Here is a 27,141-nt window from a genome sequence, read left to right as displayed (position 1 = left end):
AGAGAACGACAATGGGCGTTAGACAAGCTCAATTTCAAACTTCAATATTGGAAATTATCTACTTGTCCATTGCGTGTTAGATTGAGAATTGTGCAATCCATTATAATGGCTTACATTCAGTTTCACTTGCCTCTTGTTCCTTCGTCTTTTGCCGATTTGGATAGTTTCATGTTTGCAGTCTTCGCATGTTTATGGCATACTAAGGTGGACGGAAAACCCATTACGCTACTTACAAAGCATTTGGTCTATACTCCAAGAATGCATGGTGGCTTCAATATACTAAATTTGCACTTTCATGCTATTGCAAGGAAAACTTCTCTTCTTTTGAGTTTCTTGGAGCAAAAACAGCCCTCGAATTTAATGTTATCAAGACTTGTTGCAGTAATGAAAACTTCAACTTTTGGGCATTGGATGATCACTCATGCTGAAGTTATATTTGGATGCTTACAAGGCGCATTCCTCAATGCCGGTTCTCTGCAAAACTGATCCAAGACTGGCAAACTCTCATGGCTCAAATAAAATGGTTTGGTAGACCGCTTGATTAAGGCAATTCTCTTCGCAAAGAGAGCATTCATTGGAGTCGTGCATTTCAGCAGCCTCTTGCTTTGTTACAGCCGAGGAAGGCCTGTTACCTTTCTACCAAAGCGGTCAGATATGTTAAGGATGTACTGAATGACAATGGCTATGTTCTTTCTTTTCCACAAGCTATGGCCCTTGACAATCTGGGTTTACCTCATAGACCGATATGGCGAATCATAGCTTCTTTATTGCATGATTTTCAGCCTCTACCTCCTCTACAATTGAGTCATACCCTAGATGACTGGATTTTGGTGAGTCAAAATGCACGCTATCGCACGGTGCCCTTTAGCAATCTGACTGCAGCCAATGCATACAAATTTCTTCTTCCTCCTTGGATACAAGCTCACGGAAACTCATTATGGCACATTGACAAGCCTTCTAGGTGGTGGAGGATGGCTCTCTTGAAGATCTGCAAATGTACATTACCCCTCAAACAGAGTTTTCTTTTTGGAGATGCCTTGTTGGTGCCTTACTAGTTCACAATTTTCTGGCTGAAAGATGTATTGCTCCAGCATCTTATAGAAGATGTTCGCATCCACGTGAGACAGTTTATCATCTTCTATGGTCCTGCCACCATTCCCGTGCACTTCTGGACAGATTGTTTGTACACCTCTGTCTAAGATTAGTGGGTGGAACTTTTGGAAAATTCTTTTGGCTATTTGGCACGATTTCCCCTAGTTTGCCAGAATTTGATACTTTCATTGCATGGACCAGATTTTGGGCCCTATGGATGCAAGAAATCAGCTGATCTTTGCCACAGAAAGATATTTCCTCTTTTGACCTTGGAGATCTTCTATTGCATCAGCTACAAGTGTTCTTTGAATGCTTTTGAGCTGTCTTGTACTTGGACAGCTAAGTTTGTAACTTCACTTGTGTTTTCTATATTTTGATTGTGGGTTTTCCCCTCCACTTGGAGGTTTCCCACCTGTAATATATCGTGTTATAAAAAAAATGTGTGTGTGTGTGTGTGATTGTGGGTTTTCCCCTCCACTTGGAAGTTTCCCACCTGTAATATATTGTGTTTTAAAAAAAAGTTTGTGTGTGCGCGCGTGCTTGCATGTGTGGAAATTTTCAGTTATCTCGAGAAAAATGTGTGCACCTTGTATTTAAGCCCACTCCAGTGCGCACAAGCTGTATTAAACGAGGCACTAGATCTTCTAATATTTGCCCATTCACTTGTTGCAAACAAAAATCCAATGTTTCCCACATTGGGGAATCTCTTGCAACAGCTACTCGGAGGCTCTCCAAGTTTTCGGTGCTGATTCCAGCCTTCTCTGCATGTAACTGATAAAAGAAGTCAAACATGTACATTAGAACAATGCTTTTGAAGTCGTTATTTCTGCTTTTTTAAAAGGAAAAATTACATATACAGCGCTGATCTAGGTAAAAGCTAAGCAAAAATGCTACATGTAGTGTAAAAGTGTGTGCGCAAAATGGTACAAAAGAAAAAAACAAAAGCCTCAAAAATGTGCTCTACCTTTTCTACAGTGCATACACATACCATGGCGGATGCTTCAATCAGCTAGAAGAGAGTATTAGGAAAACATCTACCTCTGCGTAATTGAGTCTTTGATCTTCTAAGCTAGAAAGACTTTCTAGCATGCAAACAACCAGGTCTGGAAGTTGGGGGCGGATGGAGCTTCCTGCAGTCTGCAAAAGACATCACAAGTGGGTAATTTATTCATCTTTAGTTGTGCCAAAAGATCTCTCTCTCTCTCTCTCTCTCTCTCTCTCTCTTTATTACTATTTTGTACCCAGGATGATCTACCTCATGGATATGATATAACCTTTTGGTCTCATAGGTCATTTTGGCCTTTTGAAGACGTTAATACAACTTTCTTTCTTTCTTCTCTCTCTCTCTCTCTCTCTCTCTCTCTCTCTCTCTCTCTCTCTATATATATATATATATATATATATATATATATATATATATATATATATCAGTCACTGTTGACCCCCTACGCTAGACATTTTGGATGGATGAAGTATGTATTGCAGGACCATGGTGACGCTTCTATCATCATCGTTGTGCATCTGGATAGTTGTCTATGCTTTTTTCCTTTTCATGACCATCTTACCTTATGGTACCATTGTAACATTTTGTTTGCTCTCATAGGCCCTTTGGGTCTTTTGAAAGACATTTAGTATAGCTTTCTCTTCTCTCTCTAACTGCTTCAGGATTGAGGCTGGCAGAGCTGAGGGAATCCCAAGGAAGGCCTAGGTATGGAGGTTATGCAAGACTAGGGAGATTGAAACAGAGGAGCAATACATAATACATATACAGATGCCCAGCCTACTATCGATACTTGGCAGATTCCATTGCCTCTTCCAAGATAGCTTTGGTCCCCTCTCATGAGTGATGTAGTATAGAAATCAGAGGTGTCTTGTACTTGATGGAGCTTTCCTATCATCGGGAGATACTGATGAGGTGGCACTCAGGGAGACAAGATGAGCCGGACACCTCTCCAACCTTAATCACAAACGTTTTTGGTTCTCACAGGCGTGTACGATGCCCACCACCCACACTCGTCCAGAGGAGAGAGCATAGACACTGCAATGGAGCATGTGATCCTCTAGCACCACGCATTGGGCATCACTAGAGAAGGGCCACAATCTCTCCAGATATCCCGATGTCCCCACTCCCAGTGATCTAGACCCTCCACCTTCAAATACAGGGTATCCTGGGGTGCCATAGAGATAAACCTCCACAGGAGGTAGACATCGCTGCATTGTACACCATTCATGCAGCTGAGTCCCTTTGCATTGCGTACGGCGCAAGCCTTCTTTGCACGGTGGCCTCTACCGCATTGTATATCTCTTCCTAGCCTCCAGGGCAACCCCATACAGCAGCGCGAGGAGTATTTAGGCCTCCCAGGCCAATGCTTCATTTGCAGGCAGATGGGCTATCTAGCCAGAGCTTGCCCTTGGCACAAGCAAGGAGGCCGCCCCCAATGTTTCCTCTGCGCTGATCCTCATTAGGGGGCAGGGAGAGAGGCTGGCCCTCAGGCAGCAAAGCCCCAGGCTGACCTAGCCACCGGAGAGTGGCAGACGGCTGGCTTGCACCCGTGCCGCCAGATGACTACCTGAGCCGAGCGTTGCTGTTGCACGCGCCAGACTGGCACATCTCAAGAGGATTCAGTTCTGTCAGAGAACCGTTATGAGCATTTCTCTCAAGATTTTCCCGTTGGAGACGTTCCTCCCTCCTGCCCCACTAGTATGGCGACCGATTCCTCGTCGAGGACCCCCCCCCCCCCCCCCCCCCTGCGCGACCCGCAATGTTCTGAGAGGCCGACCGGCCTCTCTGAACCCCTAGTGAGGCCTTCTCCGCAGCTGCCCTCTCTGATGGATCTCTCCCAGCAACACTCCTCCCCTGCCTCTCCACCCCTCCGCCCTCCCTCACCCTCACCCTCACCCTCACCCCCTCCAACCCCCCCTCCCCCTGCTTCGTCACCCACCGTACCCGTCGCGGTTCCCGCCACCCCGCCCTTATCTTCCGAGCCCTCCCTCCCTCCCCCTTCCACCTCTCCAAAGCACTCTTGCCGCCCCCCAACAGCCCCCCGACCCGGAGCGGTAATAGCCGACACATCTGGCGCTTCATACACCGGTTCTCTGAACCGGTAGAGATGACCATTGTCGCTTCCCCCGTGAGGGCTCTTCCGCTAGAGTCCCCAAGTGGATTATAGTTTCTTCTGTTGTTTGCCGATGGAGGGGACCGATATTTTCGAGAAGACAGTAGCCCCTGTTCGGGTATGTGGAGTTTTTCACCACTCAAGGCCCTCTACGCTAGATAATGGCGCAATGATCTTCTCTTTCCCCTTCAGTGCAGCCCCAAGGAGAGAGTGGGATACCAAGATGGTAACAGCTACCATCGACGGCCAGGCAGCTGAGCTTTCCTAGCACCTCTAGGATGTTCGCATTATCGACATTCTCGCCCATTTTTGGCCTTTGGCTAAGATGGATCTTGGAGGTTCAGCTCATTGAGGACAGGGCGAGGAGATGGTAGCCTCTAGCCTGAAGCTGCTGCTTTTTGTCTTCATGCATACTTTTGTCGCAATCCCTCTTCCCCCCTCTTACAGATACCTCTATTGTGATAGATGGAGTCCGGAGCATGCATACGCTCGCGCACGTACAAAGTGGCGATACATGGAGGATAGGATTAGTGCCCACCTGGCACGCCTTCGCCCCCGCACAGATTGTGATTATTCCCCATCTAAACCCTCGCCTAAGGCTCTTCGTGTGGAGGGCAGTTCCGCCAGTGCCGCATCCTATAGAGATTGATATGCGGATTGTTACATGGAACATGGGTTTAGGGGAGGCTCAATGCTTTCATAGACGAGGTGTCCTACGAGGCGACGAGCTCCAAAGAGCCATGGTTGGGGGACCCATAGACATTTTATTCCTCCAGGAGCATCACCTCTCAGGGGCGCACCCACAGATGTGGGAAGATTCTTCCAGGCAAGGGTCACACTTTCTGGCCTCCATCTTTCAGTCCCTCTGGGATGAAGGGCGGGGTGTGTATCTCTATCACTGGAGCAGCTGCTTCCGGCAGTATCTGGCTCAGGAGTCATTGTCCCCAAGCGTGCATAGTGGGTTACCATTACTATCGGTGAGGATAGCGTTGGCTTCCTCAACGTCTACGCTCCGAATGCTGCTACAGGTAGAGCCCTCTATTGGAGCTCAATACGGCAGGCCCTCCCTCAGGCTCTGACCTTTGGTGCTTGGGTGGTGACTTCAACATGATAGAGGTAGCAGAGGACACACTTGGGGGTGGCATGGCCACAGTTTCAAGAGTAGAGTACTTAGCCTGGGAGGAGATGGTTCTTGCAGTCAGGGGACAGGACCCATGGCATCTTCCAGAGTTTGGGCGTAGCCCTGGGAGCCTTCGCTTCTCGAGATCGGATAGGAGCACCGGCCCCAACCTCTCTAGACTTGATAGATTTTATGTGGATGAGTGGGCCTGCAAACGTGGAGGTATGATTAGTGTAAGGTTCCTCCTCAGTCCTAAGAGATGTATAAGTTCTCCTCTCAGTCCCCTGTAATCATCCCTTATTTTAGGAGACTGGAAGCCCATCTACTCCCGGGCACTTGCCCCTGGGAAGTGCCGTCACTGCCTCTGCCAACTCATCAGCAGTAAAAGGTGTCAATAAGATTGACCGAAGAGGGGGGAACCACCTCCCTCGTATGCCGCCAGACTCTCTCGCATGCTTCCACCACCTATGGAGAAACTGGGGCACCAGAGGAGGGAGCAAAAAAAGTCCATGGTGATGGCTCCCATTTGGGGGGGATCTGAAACAATAACTCCATCCTGGCCACGCAACCTGCGAATACCGTCTCTCCTCCTATGGGGTTGGCTATCTCAAAGAAGTCCCCTGTGACTATCTCTCTTGCCTGAGTCCGGAAAGAGACCATGGCATGATATCTATACTCCACCCTCCTCTCGTCTATGGATCTAATCTCCGTGCGAGCAGCGACAAGCTGACTCTCGATCCACTGGCTATCTGAGGACCTCTCCTGAAACCGCTGTAGAGAGGCTAGATTCCTCCATAAATTCCTATCCTACTCTTGAAAGCCCTCTAATCTGGTCTGTTCTGCCTCCTGCAAGAAATAGTTGATCTCCCCTAAGCCCTAATCCACTGTACACGCAGCAGAGCCTCGAAGAAAATCCAAACCCGCCCATATCTGTTCTATCCTACTACAAATGTGTGGGTCCTGGATGAGGCTGTCCAAGATCCACAAGCTCATCTGTCTGTCATTCCTTCCACGGGTTCTCTCTAAAGACATAATAACCTGGGCGTGGTCACAGAATGAAGTGCCTGCAAGCATGTTCTTGAAGGGGACAGTTGCCCGTTGGTGGATCATTGAAAAGACCACCAAAGATCCCATTTGCACTTGGAAAGAGTTTAAGGACAGATTTTATGCCCAATTTTTGCCTCCTAATGCGGAGCAAACTCTCACCCAAAAGTGGGATAGACTTGAGCAAAAAGACAATGAAAGTGTGCAGCAGTATGTCAATAAGTTTTGGAAAGTGTTGCTTGAGGTAACTCCCTTTATGCAACTCTCCGAGGATAGAGGAAGAGGAGGTTTCGCTCCGGATTGCAACCAGCTTATCGTTCGGGCATTGAATTGCATCCGAACACACTCTTCAGTAGCTCATAGCATCTGCTCTTGCTACGGAGCAATTGGTGCTTAAAATTAAGCAAGATCAAGGAGGTTCCAAGGGCAAAGAAAGGGCTGTCCCAAACCTGCAAAAAGGTGGAAGGCCACCTAAAAAGAGCTTTCAGAAAGCCCAAAAGGGTGGTAAAGCTGAAAGAACCCCATCCAAAGACATTGCACCAAAGAAGAACAAGTTTGGCTTGACCCCCGAGAAAAGGGAGCAATATGCCAAAGAGGGGAAATGCTTTTCTTGTGGTAGTAAAGAGCACATGTTTAGGCAATGCCCTACCCGCAAGAAAAGCATCAAGACAAGCCACCAAAGGCAAATGTGCATGCCATACCCGATGTGCAAGGTACCACCGAGCATGATGGCAAAGAGAGAGTGGTATGCAAAGCTTGGGGACAAATCAAGGATCAACCCGCCTTATTCATGTTTGATGATTGTGCAATAGATAATTTCATCTCTACACAGATGGCAGCCGCCTTGGGCATAGAGATTGGGGACATGGGACCCCAAATTGAAGCAGAGGCAGCTTTTGTTGGCAATTGGGACCTCATGGAAGGTGGCCTTCGTGCTGCCTTCAATGAGATCATGATCACAGGTGCCGTGCCGGAGAGGCTCTCAGAGGGCTTGATTCACTTGATTCCCAAAGAGGGTGGTGACAGATTGGAGATCTGGCAGTGGAGACCCATCACACTTCTCGGGACGGCTGTGTAAGACCTCTAATTCCCTTGTACTCCTGGTGCTTATCTCTTGGCTGATCTCTCCTGTCACTTTTGTATGGAACCAACAGTGGTATCAGTGCCAGTAGCCCCACCACTGCCACCGTCCACTGCCCGTTCAGAGCCCATTGCCACCAATGCTGCCACCTTTTGCCTGCCAGCCTGGGCGGCACAAGTGCAGACACACAACTCAACAAGGCAGGACCGCCACCCTCCACCCACCACAGTGGGCAACGCAAATGCACAGGCTCTGCCATCCGAGCAGCACCGCCTATTTTTGTCCTGCATGCCAGCAACTCGTTTGCAGGCCGTGTCAGACTGGGGACACTGCCTCTTAGCTCCGTTTTGAATCGTCCTGCTCGTCCAGCATAGCCACCTGCTAACCTCGAAACCATCCAGTAGCTTCACCGTGTCCACCTCTCCAGCACGGTGGGTCCTTCACCGTGCACACACAACCACAAAGTGTTTGAAAGCTACATTCATATCAACATTGTGTTCACAGAGATAACTGATCTGTATGCCTTAGTCCCCAAGGCAAGAAGCCTAGTGGATAAGACTTTCAACTTTCAATATGGAGGTTGGGAGTTAAAATCCTCTTGGGGACATCTATGCCAATGGGTCCTTGTTTCATCATGATCCACCCTACCCAAGCGGTCATGATGTTCAAAGCCCTGGTATGGGTGTGGGTAGTAGAAAGTGTGTGTGTAGCCGAGTGAAATTCGTGTGTGCGACTAGAAAAAGGGGTGCGGGCAGGACCCACTCAAAAATAGCACTTATTTATGTGCATGTGTGCAACACAAAAAATATTACGTGATATTATGTGCACATTACACCACTACATTTTTCCTAACATTCCCCCCTTAGTGGTTATGTGCACATGTCTAGAAAACCTAGCCTGTGTCAACAGGTTTCATCTTTCATGTGCTTCTCTGAGATTGAGTTAGCAGCTTCATCTCCAGCTTGTTTCTTCTCGTTGTTGGCAAGCCGCTTCCGACACTTATTGATGTAGTGTCTAGCCTTGTGGCAGTAGTGACATTTCCCTTTCTGCATCTAGGATGTCTCACCCTGTGGTCCACAAAATCCATCTTGTGTTTTGAGAGAAAAGCCTGTTCTTCCCCTGTTTTAAGCTTTTTCTTCCTTGCCTGCCAAAACAAAACTAGAGAGCTCCCCCTTTGACCAGAGAACTCTTAAGTACCCCTAAATGATGGTAAGAGAATACAAGATTCACGAGAATGTGTAAAGAACCTGGGATTTGAACTGACATTAGATGCAGGCGCTAAAACACACCAAGACCAAGATGTGTATTTGAATGAGCTAAACTCTAGGAAGTGAACAAGAGATGTTTTGAGATGCCTTTGATGCTCCCACTTCACTAACTTTCCCCTTATGAACAAGAATCCCCAAATGTAGAGCATGCAAGTAAAAGAAATCTTTAGATGTTAGGATTGAACAAATGGTTATAAACCTTAGTCTGGGACAGGACCTTTATTAATATAGGTACATGTAAGTGCACGCCTAGATGCACACATAGTATGAGAGCATTTAGTTCTTATGTCTTCTGTATACATGTGGCATATAGTTACTATATGGGCCTAAGGCCACAACTTGTAATAAAACGAGGCATCAACATTAATAGAAATCATGATTTCCACAAATATTCACAACTCCTCTATGTAAGTCCCCTAATCTCCTTGTACTCCGACTGATTATCTCTTGGCTGATCTCTCCTGTCACCTCTTGTACAGGACGAACATCCTCCTCCCCCAGGTGTGGACCTCAAAAAGATGCCCCATACATCATTCCCAAGCAGACCAAAATATCAAATAACCAGCATTTGGAACTAGGATCTTGGAAGTGGGCTTGAAAAGATTCTCTCTAAACGAGCAAGGGCAGCATATCACAATGATAAAAAGCGGGAAATGCAATGCATTTAGATGTCGCTCCAATCGCTTAGCTGACTCCGAAATGAGGACTATGTCATTTGCGTGTAAAAGAACGAGTATCATAGTCTCTACTAGCCATCATCTCATGCCATCCGATCAATCAATGTATAGCCCAAAAAGTGTAAGAGAAAGTGGGCAGCCCCATTTGATCCCGATAGCGCTACGGATCTCTTGGGAAAGCCCGCTACGTGCACGAACCTTGCCAATCACTAACTCATATAATGCCATCACTTCTATCTCAAGTGGAAAGTGGAGCTGCTGTAAGCGCCCAAGAAGTCATGAGCTAGGAACCGAGTCAAAATCCTTGTGAAGATCCACAAAGCAACAATAAACCTGCTGTTGGTGTGCCCTAGCCTCCTCAATGACGGCCCTGAGGGTAAAGATATGATCCAATGTCATAAAGCCGACCTCTTCTAGTGCTCTGCCCCCATCTCTTTGCCAGAGTCCCAATCTATTCCTCCAATACAACCCCATAGATCTTGGCCAAGGTGTGGCCAATCATGATAGTCCAAAAGGGTCCATAGTGTCTCCTGCCTTATGGATAGGGACGATGGTATTTGTGGTCCAGGAAAGGGGGAAAGGCCTTCATAAAAAGCCCTATTATTGAAGATTGTGCAAGGATAGGGACCAAGGTGGTGGTCCATATGCAAAGTGCTCCATGCAAAGGTCCTTGTGGTCCTTGGCTCTACCATTGTGCAGTTTCAATAGTGCTTTTGTGTCATTGGCACTGGTGAAAAGGCTACCATAGGCAGGGCGGGGGATTCGGGATAAATCAACAGGGGCTTGATTCAGGATGTCCTATAAGTGGTGTGTAGCTCTCCCATATGAGAGGGTTAGTGATGGGTGTGTGTCTTCAATTCCTCCAAAAAGTGCCATGCGTCTGAGGTGTCTCCACTTAGAACGAGTTGGTACAATTCTGATTGGCGCTTTGCCAAGAATGCACACTTCTTCCAAAGGGTGAGGTGATGAAAATCTCTCTGCATTTCATGCATAGTTGTTTCTTGTACCAGTACGAATGGGTTCGTGCAGTACGGTTCGTACGGTGCGATACCGTACGGTGCGAGTTCCCCCCCCCCCAAAAAAAAAATAATTTTCCCTTGAAAAAAAGAATTCCAAATGCTTTTAAAAAATATAGAAACCCTAACGAAGATCCCAAATGCTCGCAATACTTCGCAACTTTCGTGCCCACTCAGTATTCCATGTGGGGTTGTTGAGAGACCTAAAAACTCTGGCGAGGTAGACTGGTAGTGTACACTTGATTGGTAGGATGAGAGAATCTTGCTACATCACTTGGAGATCCCTGGTATAGGTAGGCTAGACAGTTAGATTCTCAAGTTATGTACGAGGGAGAAGATTTGGACATGGCCATTTTGATCTAGAGAGGAGTCCCTAAACCTATCACCCTACATGCACTGCTCGTATTTGTGCAAGGACGGTCCCTTAGTCATAAACGCTACACTGGGAGACCTTTGGTATTGCATTACCCATCCAGGTTCTTTTTTGGAGACAATCGGGAGATCCAACTGGGAGAGACACATATCCATGTTTTGGTTCCTCAAGCACTGTAGACTCCTCCCCTCCCAACCTTCCCTCACATTCAAGCTTGAAGCTCCATAGGTTGTAAGTGTAAAAAATAAAAATCGTATTTTATCGTACGGTATCCGAAAATTTCATATCGTACCAAAAATTCCCGTACGGTATCGTATTTTCGTACCGTGACGACCATGATTTCATGTGCAGAGATCTGTCTAATCTCCTTTTCCCGTTGGAGGTGAAGCCACGTGACTCTGCAGTTATCATCATACCACCCGTTTTGAGGTTGTAAGCCCACTGATGGAGCAAAGGGAATATGGGAAGCTGGATTTGTGTAGCATAGATATGATGTGTTGTAATGACTCAGAGTGACAATGAGAGAACGAGGTCGGCTATGTGGCGGTACAAGTGATCACAGTAGTCAAGGTTGTTGTGAAAGTGAATATGGGGGAATGTGGAATGTGGATGTTGATGTGGATGTGGAGGGATTCGGGGGGTGTGGCAAGGGAGGGCGAGATATGGTGAATGCTATGTATGTGTGATCCACCCTCATGGATGGTGGTGGGACGGCAAAGTCCCGGATGTGTCGCATAAGAGTAGGAAGCCCCATCAAATAATCCAGAGTGCTGGAGCCACCCTTGTGGGGGAAGCAGGTCAGGCTATCAAGTGGGCCAACGAGACATCCCATTGTAGATCAACAGCTCAGGCATGGCTCCCATTTCCAAGAAACTCCTGACATAGCTAGTGATGACCCTAGTGTCCTGTGATGCTCCATAGGCTCTATGCCTGCAAGCATAACTAGAGCTGCATGAAAGCCATACATATAGACCTGCACCTGGGCTAAGAGAGAGAGAAGAAGAAGATATATTAATGTCTGCCTACTTCTTATAAAGTGATGTATCAAATGGTTCACTTGCGTCCTAGAGACTGAGCATAGTGCCTATCTTTAATGGTGTAGCAACAGGCTTACACTGTTGAAAAAAGACCCATGTGTCTATGCACAAAAGGTGTACAACGTGTCCATGGAATCTCATGGAAAAAAAGGACAACATAACAAAAAGAACTAACACTAATCCATAGGTAAATGTAGGTATGTATGGTTCATCATCGTCATCCTCATCATGGAGGATCACCATCCTCATCATCGTGGTGGATACAAAGTGGGTGTAGAGGATATGGGGGTGTGAGGGTGGAGAGGGAGCTATCCATCGATGTGTGATAGGGGTCCATAAAGGATGTCCAGCATCAGCAAGGGCATGAGGAGGGCACCTAGATCTGCACGGCCAACGAGAAGCTGGGATAATAGCAGCTACAGATGCTCGGTGGTGGCAGGCGAGGATCTCATCAATCTGGGGCTGGTGAACCTGGGGTGCTCGAGGTCCATAAGGGTGAGGCCATCTGGCTCTCCGAAGTACGGTGGCAAAAGGCAGGGTAACTCCAGTCGAGGGGTGAGATGGTGGGCCCCTCGTTGCTACTATGGTGGCCTCATCCGCCTGAGTGTCCTCCTCTTGTGGGGGCAAAAAACTGGTGATGGTAGACTGAGATGGGTGCCAGGGTCGAGGATCTCTCGTGATAGTGAACTGAGAGACAGAGAGAGAGACAGTGCACTGAAGATTCCCAACAGGAGGATATCTCCTTGTTGGGTGAAATTGACAATATCTGAGCATATCATGCCAAAAACCCCATGTACGGGGAGTAAGAAGTCTGTACCCCCATAAAATATAGCTAAATACACCCACACACTGGAGAGTCCCCTTTCCTTTCTGTCCATCTCCCTCATTCATTGCAACAACACAGCATGGACCATATGTTTCACCACACAGAGTTTAGGTAACTAAGGCCCTTCATTAATTCAGGAACGCCTCATATGTGTGTGATAATGAAAAGTCATTTATGAGAGTGTTTCGAAAAAAGCACAAATTCTTAGCTTTTACATCTGATAAAAAAGCAGCAGCTCAATTCATTACCTTCATTTGTACATTGCAGAAAAACGTTTTGGGTAAAAGGATGAACATTCGAGTCTTACCTTTGCAAGCTTCATCACAGTGTTAATGGAAAGCCTTTGCACATCTGCAATGTTGCTCATGATACCCTTTGAAAGCAAAACTGGTAAAACTAGATTCACTGTGGCTCTTGCATCACTTTCCACTGTCAGTTGTGTATCACCAAGCCTTAATGTGAGAGAGCTTACTGATCGACTAAGAGCAATACCAGCTGTACGAACTGTCTCCTTAATGTCATCCATTGCACGGAAACATACCACCCAGATCTGTTCAAGGTATTTCTCCACCTGACATCAGAAAATTCAAGATCTGTCAATGATACATCAACGCATCAGTTAAAATGTACAAATTTGAGGTTATTCTTGTTATTTGAATTATGGCAAAGCACTCCTCCATTCTTTCTGCCAACTCAATAACAATATCATTTTCACAAAGTCTGGACTAGAAAGCACACCACCACTTCATTCCTTTCTAGCAACTCAAGAATAATGTCATTTTTAACTGGTTCAGGTATATCCTTTTTCATTTTGGGCCATAAGCCGTATGAACTTCCAAGTTTAGCACAACCAATCGTCAAATCGAGGACAAGTATCACATATTCATCCATAAAATTCTTCTAATCAATCAAAAAAGTAAGACTTCACATTCCAACGACTTGTCAATGTGAGATGAATGGTCAAAAAGACATCAAATCATAAAGAGAATAATAATGTCCATTGCACAAAAAATCAAATTAAAAATATTAATGGTTGAAAGAGAAAATCATTTTAAGAAAAGGAAGCTGGAAAAGACGTTTTCTTGATAAAATGGATAATAAATATATAAGGCCAACTGATTGTTGTAGGAATGACAATGAACAATGGAAGAAGTAAAAAATGGGAAGGACATTCCTAAGGCATTTTGCGTTATTGCCCACAGGTGCTGCCTATTTTTCTAATAGCGCCATCTGTTCTCACGTAAGGCCCTCCAGGCATTGCCGCCTATGAACTGAAAAAGAATGGGGAGCAATCTATATATATGCACACTTTTTAACCAAAAGAAAGAAAGTCCATGTGTCTTCATTGCATCAGTTCGTAAGTTGAAGAGGTAAACAGAATCATCCAAAAATGGTCATTTGGTTGTGGCTCAATTTTATGCTTCCAAAAAAAAGATCCTGCTATTAGTCAAAAAATGTTCCATCTGCATATTAAATAGCCCCCGTTACACAAATAATCAAACTAAAAAAATGAGTGGTGGTCTCCTTGGAATGAAAAGGAAGCTGGAGGAGGGCTTGTTTGATAGAATGGATACTAAATATACAAGGCCAGCTGATCCTTGTGGGATGGACAATGAAGAATGGAAGATAGAAAATAAAAAATGAAAAGGACAATATACATCTGATAGCAATGGCCAAGAATATTACTATGGCATTTTGCATTATTACCCACAGGTGCTACCTATCTTTCTGATGGTTCCCATCTGTTCTCAGGTACAGCCCCCCAGGCATTTCCGACTATCAACTGAAGAAGGACATGTTTGAACCAAAAGAAAGAAAGTCAATGTGTCCTCTGTGCATCAATTCATGAGTTGAAAAGGTAAATGGAATCATTCAAAACTGGTCATTTGGTTGTGGCTAAATTTTGTGTTTCCAAGAAAAAGATCCTTCTATTAATCCAAAAATGTTCGCAAACACTAATCCTTTAGAGAGAAAAGAATCTCTACAAAATGAAAATAATTGCAGCCGTTCTATGAGGGAGACTACATATGGGGTGATTTTATTTTTTTTGTGGGTGGGATTTTTTTTTTTGGAAGGGGTTGGGGGGGCGGGGAAGTTTTCTCAGCGTACTAGGGCATGCAGTGTATGCATGCAACACTCACAAGTAGTAGGATCTTTCACAGCACAAAACTTAAACTCACATTGTACAATAAAACAGACGGAGAAAAACATTGAATTACTAATCTGATACTATGAACCACCTCATGGCTGATTTGAAACTGCTAAGACTAGAGGTTGTATGCTAAAAGATGTTAGGATAATCTTTAATAAGGCAGATAAATGGTGAGTGGATAGGCTAGTGTGTGACTATGTAAATGGCCTAGGATAGGATGTCCAAGAGTAAATCCCACCAAACCCAAGGATGTAGCCTATTTGGCAGTGCGTCAAATCTATCCAGGCAGTCTATACATCATCTCGCCCCCTAGGCAACCATCACATGTGGACCTAAAACACCAAGCACCCACACTGGTCAACCTTCATTACTGTGGTAATGAATTTGTTAAGCATTGACACCCGTAATCATGCTCCAAAACTTTCACTCTATAACTAATAACTGGAGTCATGTTGGTTCTTCTGATAGACCAAAACTTTCATTCTATGACTAATTACTGGAGTCATGTTTGTTCTTCTGATTGACATCATCTTTGATGTAGTACAACCAAGGAATTTTTTTTATTTATTCCAATTAAGACAACAGTGAGCCATGACAAAGAGGAGAGTATCAGAGAGAATGGGGGCTCTCAGGTCGGGGCCAGTCCAGTCACCAGTAGATCAAGAAGCTAGGGAAGGAGCCCTTCTCATGAATCCGGAACCTGTGTCCCAAGCAGGTGGTGCAGGCAAAGAAAGGGTAGCCTGGGTCCTAGGGCGGGGCTCTGAGGTCTCTCCACGACTACCACTCTCCTCCGCAAATAGGTCAAGGGACAATTATCCCGCAGCTAGACTCACCAAGAGGAACCTCAGCGCCTTTGATATGGAGGGATTGACCTGCTAAGTGTGGTCCTGAACTGATCCCCACTGGCTGGAGAGGCTCAGGAAAATTTTCCTCAATGCTTGTGGCTAAGCTCTTCGCAACACTCTAGTAAGAAGGTACATCACTAGGGCAGACTAATTATCTGACATTCTTGCAGCCAATGACACACAATCAACAAAAAATTTGGGTGTGGTAGAAGAAGATACACTCCATGAAGTTGCTTCAGTGATTTCTTGAAAGGAAGACAACTTATACAATTATTCTGTAATCAGTAGTAGTGCTCAAATAAAATAAACTGCCTATGACATAAGGCAAGACAACAACAGTATCAAAAACAGTTTCAAGACCATCAAGGTGATAAACAGAAGTCAATTCAGAACATTCTTTTTTTTAGGAGAGAGAACTGACTTGATGTTTTTGGTAAGAAGGGAGACAATGGGAGAAGTTATGTGAAAGAGAAGTTATGGTAAGAGGGAAACGATGCAAAAAGTTACGAGAAAGAAAGAGCAGAAACAGAAATCAAAGCAGGAGGTTCAATTTGGCATTTATATAAGATAGGTCAACAGTAAACTGAATGTATACATTCTACAAAGACATTTGCAGAAATCAGAGCAAATGCATGTGATGGGTACTTGACCTCCTGGAACCGGCGACCTTGCAAAATATCTGCCAAAGCAAGACAGGATGATTCACGTGATCGCCAAAGCCTGGATCCAGCTTGTAAAAGGAGATCATCCATGATGACATCAAAAAACTCATCTACTGTCTTCTTTGGTTCAGGTACAATGGATCTCCATATATGTCCCATGGCATCCTGGCCAGACACACAAATCAAATATCATCAAAGCTGTTCAGAAAAGTTTATACAGCAGAATATTTAGACAAGACATTAGTTCTGATTATCTTACACCATGATTCTTTTCATGCAACTAACTTACAATTCTGAAACATCCACACTTCCCGAGCCATGCCTTTCTGTGTACACTTGTTTGTTGATGTAAGAACACGTAGGTGTTTACCTGGACTAATTTGTTGGGATCATATTGATAGCGTATAAGCTTTGGTACCAGAGATGGAAGATATGGTCTAAGAGCATCACGTGCTTGCTTTGCAATCTTTGCAAAACCAAATGCTGCTCCACGCTTAGAGTTCAGGGAAGCTTGATGATTGGCAAGATCCATGAATTTGTAAATCAAATCTGGCTGGCCCATTTCATTTGCTAGACTACATAGCTCTTTGTAAGTAGTGATGTTTCCACCACCTGGTTTCTCTCCTAATGAACCCTCCTCAAACACTTCAGAATCTTCAGTCAGCTGCACATCCATACAAAAGTGAGAAACCACGTATAGCAACTTGTGGAATGAAGTTAAATGATAACACAAAATATCTTAGTATGTGTTCAAACTAGCATCTGACATACTGTTAATAGTTGATTTACAAAAAAGACTGCCTCAAATAGCACTTTTCTTTTTCACTGTTAATAGTTAAATTACAGAGAGGACTACCTTAATAGCACGTTTCTTTTTTGCTGTGCCAGACAACGTGTTGACTAGTGCCTTCACCAACTCATGCCTAGAAGCTGTGTCACCAACTTCATATAGGATACTCATGCCTTTCGAAGCCATCTCCTGCGTGAGTTCATTCTGTTCCCCAAGTAAATGAGAAAAGGCTTCCTGCAAATCAACCAGAAGCCTCATCTTATTCCATTGACATCACATCTTGAGCTAACAAAACAGACTTTTTGTCGGAAATTTCTAAATTCCACAAATCAGCCAGAAGCAGCACCGTGCACAGTGCATATTCTAAGATTTATTTAGATGGAAACAACTATAGATGTATAGACAATACTTAACGTTTTGGAATACAAAAATTGACAAAAAGTTCAAAGACCAACTATCACCCCAAGAAATCAGGATTCATTAATGCGGAACAGCGAGTTTCTCTTTAGTACATTCAGTACTCGCCTGGCTAGTCCTTCATGATTCTCGCATGACAGCTGTGAAGAACACTCAGAAAACAATAGATATGGTCTCTGAATCATAAGATGTCTAAAGTCAGGGCCAACAGCTGATGGACATAGACATAGGGCTGAAAGCTGATGGTGCATATAAATCACAAGCGGTCAGCCATTGAACGGTACTGGAGATGTACTTTATGTCAAACCACTTCCTAGCCTTGCTTAAGGCTCAAAATATAGAGTAAAAGAGCTGCCAAGATTTATCTTGACAAGTTGATCGAAGACAATTGTTGTATCAACACTCCTAACTTGATTAGAACTTTCAAACTTTGCAAGCTGTATGTAAAAATGACCTATGATTTTCCTATATAACAATACTGTAGAAAGGTACAGGGAGAAGTTGGGCCTCAAGAAATATGAAATAGAAGAGCTGCCAAGATCTTGACAGGTGGCAATTGTTGTATCAAGACTCCTAACTTGATTAGAACTCTCCAACTTTGAAAGCTGTTTATAAAAATGACCTATGATTTACCTTCTATAACAATGCTGTACAAAGGTACAGGGAAAAGCTTGCATACAAAAGGGCACAACATTTTCTTTTTTTACAAAAGTACAGGGAAAAACTTTAAATTCTCACCCCTGACAATACCAACAATACTAACCCTGCATACAAAAGGGCACAACATTTTCTTTTTTTCTTTCATGGGGTTGACATTACTGGTTTACCAATGTTGTACCAAACACTCAAAAATAGGCGTTACAGAAAAAGCAAAAAACAAAAAAACAAAAAACAAAGAGAATGGATTTCAATTTGTTCAACTCATTAATGTTTGATTGCAGCATGCTTTTGACTTGCTAACATATATGTTTAAAACTTTGAGGATGTCATAAGAAAGCTAGTCCTCCATAGAGCCAACCTGAATTTCTGGAAGCATCTGCTGCACACGAGGATGTTTGCCACAATATGTGATGATAGAAACCAACCAGACAGCACCTGCACACCGCTCCTCTTTTCTACCACTATAAAGAAGGTCATCAAAAAGCTTACCCACTATCACTTCCCTTGCTCTAGCTCTATCGTCATTCGATTCGCCAGTGACTGGTAAGCTTTCCATGTCACTATCACGTACCTCCACATGATCACTCAGAAAATTTGAAGCACTAGAAAGTGAGACGAATGTTGTCTTCAGTATTTCATCTGCTGTTACTGATAAACCACCCCATATAAAACAAAGAGCCTCTCCCACAGAAAATAGCACCTCCTCCACCTGAAACATCAACAGAATATTACAACTCATCAATCCAAAAGCAGAAATAGGAATTCAGCTACCAGCACGTGCAGTTACAAACACTTCAATCAATGTAGATATTTAGACTTACGAAACCTCTAAAGGACAATCAGATGTTATCAAACAGAAGGAAGTCTCAACCTACGACATGTTGCAATAAGGATAGCCAGAATAATATGTTTTGAAAGCGAACTGTCTTAAACCAAATGGAACCATGATATCGAATCATGGGCCATTTCGCGAAGGGGTTGAGGCCCCATTTTGTCTCAAAAGTGATGCAAGCTGTTCACAGAACTTGACCAAAAAATTATCAATGTGATTTAACACTATAGCTTTTACTTTGATCTTGTGAATCAGCCTTGCAAGCTAGCCCAAGAACTTGACACCATATAAAAGAAATCTTTACTAGTACAAGATAAGAAGACGTCTTGCTGTTTCATCTTGGGATTGGTGAATAGAAACATGATTCCCGGCTGAGTTCTTTTGAGGACCATTCAAACTCCAATAAGCAAATCCTGTGATAGGTTAATATAGTCTTGTTGTAATCTGGAGGTGTTGCCAAAGATAGGTCTACCCTGATGTGGCTCTATGCTCTCTCACATGTTTGAATCATAGCAATGACTGCTATAAGTAAGTACATGCCAATACCATCAGTACATCCTTCCTTCCCATTACATCAAAACTGATTCAAGCATACGACTTGGTAAGCAGATTGCTGCTTATCTAAAATGGAGCACCATGAGACAATGTGCTACTACTGATACAGCGTGACAACTTCCAGCATGACAACATCCCATGGTACAAGTTGCTGATCGTGAAAACATCTAGCAGCCAGTTATGAAAATGCATGCTTGCCTCCCAAACAAATGTCACACTAGACCAACCAGTGAAAACCAGACTGAATCTCATCAGCCTGGCTTACACTGATAGTGAACCAGCCAAATCAACTAGGGTGTAGACCAACAGCAAAGAAGGCATTGAAAAACTTCTTCAAATAAAAAATTAGCTCTCCATAGCATCGTAATTCAATGCATTGGTAAGATAAAAATTGACCATAATCATGTTCAACCTATGCTCACATGCGTCTGGTATTTAAATCACAACCCACATGAAAGCCTAATGGATTACTGAGGAGAAATCAAGTTTATCTTCTGACCATCTGAGAAATTGTCAGTAACAATGACCAGATCTTGCAGCCATGCCTAGACAACTGTTCTAAGTGACATACTCTTTAAAATGTTTTGAAAGTTACTGCTCCCATCTCACACTCTAAAATGCAATTGAAGCTACAACAAAGTATCACTTTTCCTTTGCAACAAAGAGACCTCACAAAACTACTACGCATCGCCAAATGCATTTACTCACAACTAGAACACGTGCACTTGCCTTTGATCTGGCCAACCCAAAAACAGCATTCAGAGCTTCCTCCAAAAGTCCTTTGTCTGGGTTGCCATAGCACATGTGACCATATGCAATAACAGCTTTCTGAAGTGCTTTCATATCTTTCAAAGAAAAGACATCGTTAAACAACTGGGTTACAGATGTGGAAGTCATTCTCTCTCCTGAATCAGTGACAGAACCTGCAGCACCTTCCATATGATCCTCAGCCACCCCTTGCTTATCATCTTGAAATACAGGCAGAGGACCACGAAGACCAACATGACCAATCGCTTGAACCACAGCTCCTGATAGTACAGGATTTCCTGACCTTCCAAGTTCAACGAGGGTTGATAATATCTTTCGAATTGTTTGAAGTGGCACCTGAATTTCAGTGAAAAACATAACCATGAGGATTCCAACAACTGAAAGAAAATAAAGCAAATAATCAAGGCTTGTCTGCCAGCAGATGTCTAAAACCACAAGTAAAGCCACGCTTACACCACTCAAAACGCAACAATTTATTTTGAAACCATGACATTTTCCAAGCTTTCAATTGAAGAGGGCTTCGCTTTGCTTTGCATACAATATGTTAGATTGATCTGCAACGTCTCTATTGGGACCTTTTCACACTCCAAATACTAAAAACGTTTCTACCAATGCTACAGTGAGCTTTGAAATACAATTCCAGATTTTCATCGCAATTAGGATTATAAGATTAGATTGCATTCACGAAATTCCTGGGATGTCCACCATTGAAGTCTACTTACAGTTGGCACACCAGCCATACATTGGGCTAAAATGTAGCCAGTTGCACAAACTGCACCATGTGTGTCTTCAAACCTGGTTCAAGAAAAAAAAAATAGAAGTTCTTCTTAGATTGAAAATAAAAACATAAAACTTCTGAACTTGGCACAAAATTTTATCAACACTACATCAAAATAAGCAAAATTTTAGGCATTGCAATTACCTGCTCTTTTGACCAGTATGAAATGTGTCCCTTAAACCCTCTAGAAGATGCATGGTTGTTGCCGTTGAAAGTCCAGAAGACACAACACCCAAAAGCCTTGCTACAGTTTCTCGTGTACTCATATCAATATGCCCAATGAATTGTCTCAGCCAGTCTGTCCGTTCGAGATAAAGTTCTGTAAATTTCTGCATGCCACATGCCAAAACCCAGCTCCATTATTGAAACATTAATCAAGTTCACAAGAGCAGGTTATTGTCTTGCCCATGATCAAGGGAAATAAAGCTGCCATCTTCTCCTCAAGCATGAATGCCTACTGAAAGCTTTTTTCTCTCTCAAAGAATGTAATTTTCATTAGTCCAAAAACCAGGTAATATGTTTACAACACAACAATCAGTTATTTCAGAAAAAACAACAAAGGTAACGATTTGTATACATCATGGTAACCTATCAGCTGTGATTTAGCAAACCAGAGCATTAAATAGTTGATTTATACTTGGGCACCACAAGAATTAGAAGACTGATTGACAAACTTTTGTGTTCAAATTCATATGACTTGAAAAGGCTAAACATTCTGTTATTTCTGCAGCATCTAAAGGAACCCAAAAAAAAAACCATCCTCTCTCTGCTGCTATTGAAGATTAGATAGTATAATATTATTTCACCAAAACGATGAAGTCCCCATCTTGGCAGCATAGTCATGGGCGACAGTCACGAGTTTATAATAGAATGATTGATCCCCAGAACTGAGCCTTGAACTAATTTGTATAGCCACCTAATAACCAAGTGCTATATTTAGCCTAATGTGTCTGTTATCTCTTAAAATTCACTGTTCTCAAATGACTGCAATTATCAAAGATTTGCTTCCATATGTAATTTTCAGAAATTCTTGCGGAGATGAACCATCTCGGAGTTTCAATTTGAGATTCTCTTTCTCTCACAATCCTTTTCTGAACCTTCTTCATCCACTCCTGCGCCAGCAGCGACTGTTTGGAGTATGTGCGTTGCAGTGTGTTGGAAGCCTTCATTACCTAGAAGCCTTAGCAATATCTGGAGTAAGCATCGGAAAGACTTTAAGCTTTGCAAAAGAGGCGGAGCATCCAGAACTGCCAACCAAGGAGCTGTACGTATCTTTCGCATGCTGAGAACACAAAGCAAACTGGCATCCTGCCCACCTCTATATCGCTCTTTTTCTTTCGCTTGCTCTCCATCGCAAAAAGGAGTTATCTTGCGGGTAGAAGTCGTTAGTTGGATGCCGATTTCCTTTGTGTTCCTCAATAAAAAAGCTAACCTCGGGTGGTTCTACTGGGCATGCCCCAAATATTGTATAAGAGTCAGACCTAATGGCTAAAGTTTCCAGGAACGCTTATGATGGTCCAGGAAGTGTTTTGGTCAGCCAATTTTCAGGCTTTTTAGAATCGCCACCAGCACAGGGATCTGAGCTTGTACAAGCCTTCGTCTGTGTCAAGCAAGTTCATGTGGTTCTAGCAGAAAGGGAAGACCGGTCTAGTAGTTCCTCGTGCAAGACCCCTTAGATAGATGATTTTAGGCATATCAAAATAGCTCCAGAGGGTGAGATGGGCAGCGATTGGATGCAGGGTAGATGCAACACATATTCAGGCCTAGGGCACACAACTGTAAGCTATTTTTGGCTCTACAAAGCAATGGACAATAGGGTAGATAAAGGTGCCAGACTCGCAAGGAGAATTGCTATTTTGGGCAATATTGGCAAGATTAGGTGCATGTTCCTAACATAAGTTGATTTGCAACACTTCTGGGCTCCAGATTTAGGGGAGACAAGGGTCGACCAAATGTTAACAACAAACAGCCTGCAAGCGTGTGAATTGCAAAAACCTAAGGCAAGCTTAACAGTGAGGGCAAACCTTAAATAGGTAGCAAGTCAAGCATCCTTAATGCATCTTAGACATAATCATAATTGCAATCATACTTACCATCTCTCAAACGTTTGGAAGTGAGAAAGGTCTAAAAATGTTTAATATTTCAGGGGCTGCCATTCATACCTGGATTATCATCCTGCTTTTCTATTGCATATAGACTTCCCTTTGTTTTAGAACTGAAGTCCCCAAACATGCTTTGGAGAGGACAACTGTTCCTAATACAGTCATTGCCTGTATTGAAGGCTCCACATTTGTTTCTTTCTAACACTTCAACCTCTCAACAATTTAAAGTACAGTGGATGAGCATGTAGCATATGTACCATACACATTTTTTTCCAACATTAACATACATCTCGATCAGCTACCATATCCATATGATTGCAGCTATGGATATATTTGTGTTAATAAGACGCCATATAGCTTATCCCAAATCTGGTTGTTTGCAGTGCAGAGGTGGTATGCTTTTACAATTTATTACAGCAAATGCTCATGGCAACAATCTTTGCTTTTGTCAATGGTGACAACTTCCTTCTTATCCTTGTGAAACTAAGCCCTCATGTCTCAATGAATAATCAATGAGTAATCGCCATGTAGCCGATCCAGGGGTTCACACGACTATTAATGTGATTGAACACTTAAAACAAAGCCACTCACTTAAAACCACAAGCACGTTTAAATACTTGACACCACGCTGGGACAGAAATGCATCCTCATCCCTCCTTTCTCCTTGGAATTTATGTCATAGTACCAAGGAGTATTTATCTGATACAAGCTTTGGGGGCCTCTTCTGTCCCTACACATAAAACAGGCCAGGTTATCCAGATTACATTACCGATGTCCCAGAAGGTATCAATACATCCATGGATTTCTGTCTTCAACCTCCACCATGGAACATATGGGACTGTCAAGGCAGTAGGAGGCGGTGGCCAAGAGATAGGCAACCAAGAGAATAATCTCGGAAACTCACACACAATACCGTCGAGGCCAAGAATTAGACCACCAAGAAGATCTCCAAGAACTCCATCTAAAATAGAGTATCACACAGCGCGCCCATCGAGGGTACTTTCACCCCTCCAACCGAGTCCATCCTCTCCATTTGGATTGACATCCACTACACGTCATTGGAGGAAGCTGCAGGTCGGCCGGTCGGATCACATGCATAGAAGGCGAGAGGCCTTCATGCGCACAAGATGAGGTAGTTTCCCTCCGGGGGCGCCCAGCTATGGAGGGAAACAACCCTCCCCAGTTTGTATTTTGCCTCTTGTGAGGGGTTTGAGTTCGTACATCTAGCCCTCGGGCTGTTATTTTTTAACCAATAGAAGGATCTTTTTCCCCAGGAAAAAAATAGAGTATCACACAGAGGGTACAGCTGGTACAAAAGTTACAACCCATACAACCAGTACAACATGTACATCTACAGTAACAATACCTTCTTCGATCATTTCTTCAATGACTTTTTTTTGTCAGTCTACACAAAGCCATGATTCGCTTTTGCCTCCTCCAAGAAGCACACACGTGTTGGATTCCCAGCCACATATCATACCACATGTAGACCTATTGGGTATCCAGAATTGATTGTGTGACCGGAACGATCCTTGACTTGTGACTGTGAAATTAGTTAGAGCACAAAAGGTGTTTTGTTACAATTGATACCTATCATGTCCTCTCACACGAGCTTTTCAAAAAAGTACAAGGTTTAAGAAATTGGAATGACGTGGACATCAGTTGAGCTAAACGTGTAAGTGCCAAGCTAGTTAGAATAACGGATGATAACAACATCGTAATTTCAAGTCTCAACAAGGTGTGATAGTAATGAATGGAAAGATCCTTGACTTGTGACTGTGAAATTAGTTACAGCACAAAATGTGTTTTGTTACAACTGATACCTACCATGTCCTCTCTCACGAGCTTTTCAAAAAAGCACAAGGTTTAGGAAATTGGAATGAGGTGGACATGAGTCGGGCTAAAGGTGCAAGTGCCAAGCTAGCTAGAATAATGGATGATAACAACACCGTAATTTCTAGTCTCAACAAAGTCAGATAGTAATGAATTTTACTGATTGGATACACTGCGTTGTGGGAAATCTAAACAGAAAAATTTCAAGTTTTACCATAAATAAGGTGATGGGTATACAGTGCAAGTGCGGTCACCTGAACTATAGTGGTCTCACCCATGGATAAACTGAAAGGTCAAGCACCTCATCATCAGGGTTGTCCAAACACCATTTTTGTAGAGAATTAGATGTAAGGTCTCAGTTGCCCCCTTTTAGTACCATCCACCACAACAGCTAATCTATACCAAGCAAGCATATATTAACAAACATCACATCACTGGTAGAGGGTATCATCAAAAACTTTGTTTGTTGCATGTAATTGAGATACTTAAATAACAAGCATCTCTCTAACTATTGCAACCTCCATGTTTTGTAGCACTTTGTGACATTAAATTCCCAATTAAAAAACAAACATTCTTAACACTTGGCACAACTTTCAAACATATATGATATCTTCAAAAAGTAGATTTAGAAATTATATCAGCATAAGCCTACACCAATCTGTGTGAGAAGGTTGTTACCTCCTGGACTGCATAATAAAGAGAGAGAGATTCAACCAGGAAAGTATTTATCTCCAATCACAAAAAAAATCAATTATTCATAGTCGTGCGACAAGCATAAATGCTTTCAAAATTTTATAATGTTCCATGATACTTCACAGTTCTTTTTTTTTTGGTTGCAAACGACCCTTCCTTCAAACAACTCAAATCCGAAAAGAAAAAACGGCAGAGATTCAAAATAAAGTGTACCTGTGGTGCCTTTGAAGCAAGCACAAGCAATCCATCTGAAGCTCTTGCATGCAGGTCAATACTTCCATTTGAAGCCATACCATGTTCCAATAGCAAGACAAACCGTTCCTCAAAGGACAAACCGTTATCACATCCCTCGTAACATCTCAGAAGGAATACAATCATGGCTTCATAGGTCTTTGATTGAAACAAAAGCTCTTGTTCACCCAACTTCGCTGGAGCTAACAACCCTGGTTCTTGGTTGCAAATGAAGTCCAACATGTCACTTAGTGATGGATGATCAGCTTTTGTGCTTCCTTCTTGCTTCGGGGGCATAAGGCCTTCCAATGCCATGTCTCTTAAATACAAAAAAGTAATGTCAGTCTCTCTCTCTCTCTCTCTCTCTCTCTCTCTCTCTCTCTCTCTCCATCTCCATGGCGTGACGTTGCGCAAGCCCCCCTCCCTGCTCGCGATGCGCGCTGGTGGTCTCTCTCTTCACGCCCCCCTCCACCCTTGCTGTGATGCGCCTGTTCGTACCCACCCACCCGCGCTGCTGTGCCCTTGCTGTACTGCGACCGCGCTCCTGTGCGCACCGCCTCCCTTGAGTGCACTGTGTGGTGTACTGTGTGTCTGCCTTCGTTTTCCCATGCACCCACCCACCCAGTGATGGATGATCAGCTTTTGTGCTTCCTTCTTGCTTCGGGGGCATAAGGCCTTCCAATGCCATGTCTCTTAAATACAAAAAAGTAATGTCAGTATCTCTCTCTCTCTCTCTCTCTCCATGGCGTGACGTTGCGCAAGCCCCCCTCCCTGCTCGCGATGCGCGCTGGTGGTCTCTCTCTTCACGCCCCCCTCCACCCTTGCTGTGCTGCGCCTGTTCGTACCCACCCACCCGCGCTGCTGTGCCCTTGCTGTACTGCGACCGCGCTCCTGTGCGCACCGCCTCCCTTGAGTGCACTGTGTGGTGTACTGTGTGTCTGCCTTCGTTTTCCCATGCACCCACCCACCCAGTCACCCACCCACCGACCGTCGCTCAGGCCCCCAAGGCAGCAACTAGGGGTAAAAAGCCACAATGAACCTTCAGGAGCTGGAGGCATACATCAAGACAGTGGAGGACAACACCAAGAAGTTACTGGGCGAACAAAAGAAGGTGCTGGACAGGGTTCTGAACCAACACGAAAAACAGTTGAAAGGCCTCCGCAAGGAGATACA

At 43.8% G+C, this 27,141-nt stretch overlaps 1 protein-coding gene across 10 annotated transcripts in view; it reads right to left on the bottom strand.

The window, feature by feature from the left end:
• Positions 1-27,141, bottom strand: part of LOC147619394 (ARM repeat superfamily protein) — a 165,785-nt gene that overhangs the window by 54,399 nt on the left and 84,245 nt on the right. For 8 of the 10 annotated variants that reach the window (XR_015261847.1, XR_015261846.1, XM_086773028.1 and 5 more), the window contains 11 exons: positions 25,951-26,287; positions 21,254-21,438; positions 21,054-21,126; positions 20,293-20,667; positions 18,535-18,885; positions 17,166-17,333; positions 16,680-16,973; positions 16,298-16,474; positions 12,958-13,221; positions 2,131-2,229; positions 1,679-1,863 (listed from right to left, as the gene is read on the bottom strand). Coding sequence is in view for 8 of the 10 variants with exons in the window: in XM_086773028.1 (XP_086629154.1) it covers positions 1,679-1,863; positions 2,131-2,229; positions 12,958-13,221; positions 16,298-16,474; positions 16,680-16,973; positions 17,166-17,333; positions 18,535-18,885; positions 20,293-20,667; positions 21,054-21,126; positions 21,254-21,438; positions 25,951-26,287 (2,508 nt within the window). In the remaining 2 variants the exon portion in view is untranslated. The remainder of the gene's footprint in view (positions 1-1,678; positions 1,864-2,130; positions 2,230-12,957; positions 13,222-16,297; positions 16,475-16,679; positions 16,974-17,165; positions 17,334-18,534; positions 18,886-20,292; positions 20,668-21,053; positions 21,127-21,253; positions 21,439-25,950; positions 26,288-27,141) is intronic. The other 2 variants (XM_086773030.1, XM_086773031.1) reach the window with 1 other exon arrangement.

The sequence above is a fragment of the Cibotium barometz genome, chromosome 33, assembly GCF_041138505.1.
Source record: "Cibotium barometz isolate CiBa-2024 chromosome 33, ASM4113850v1, whole genome shotgun sequence".
NCBI lineage: Eukaryota > Viridiplantae > Streptophyta > Polypodiopsida > Cyatheales > Cibotiaceae > Cibotium > Cibotium barometz.
The sequence above is the reverse complement of the archived record's forward strand: the minus strand, read 5'-3'. Positions and strand labels throughout refer to the sequence as shown.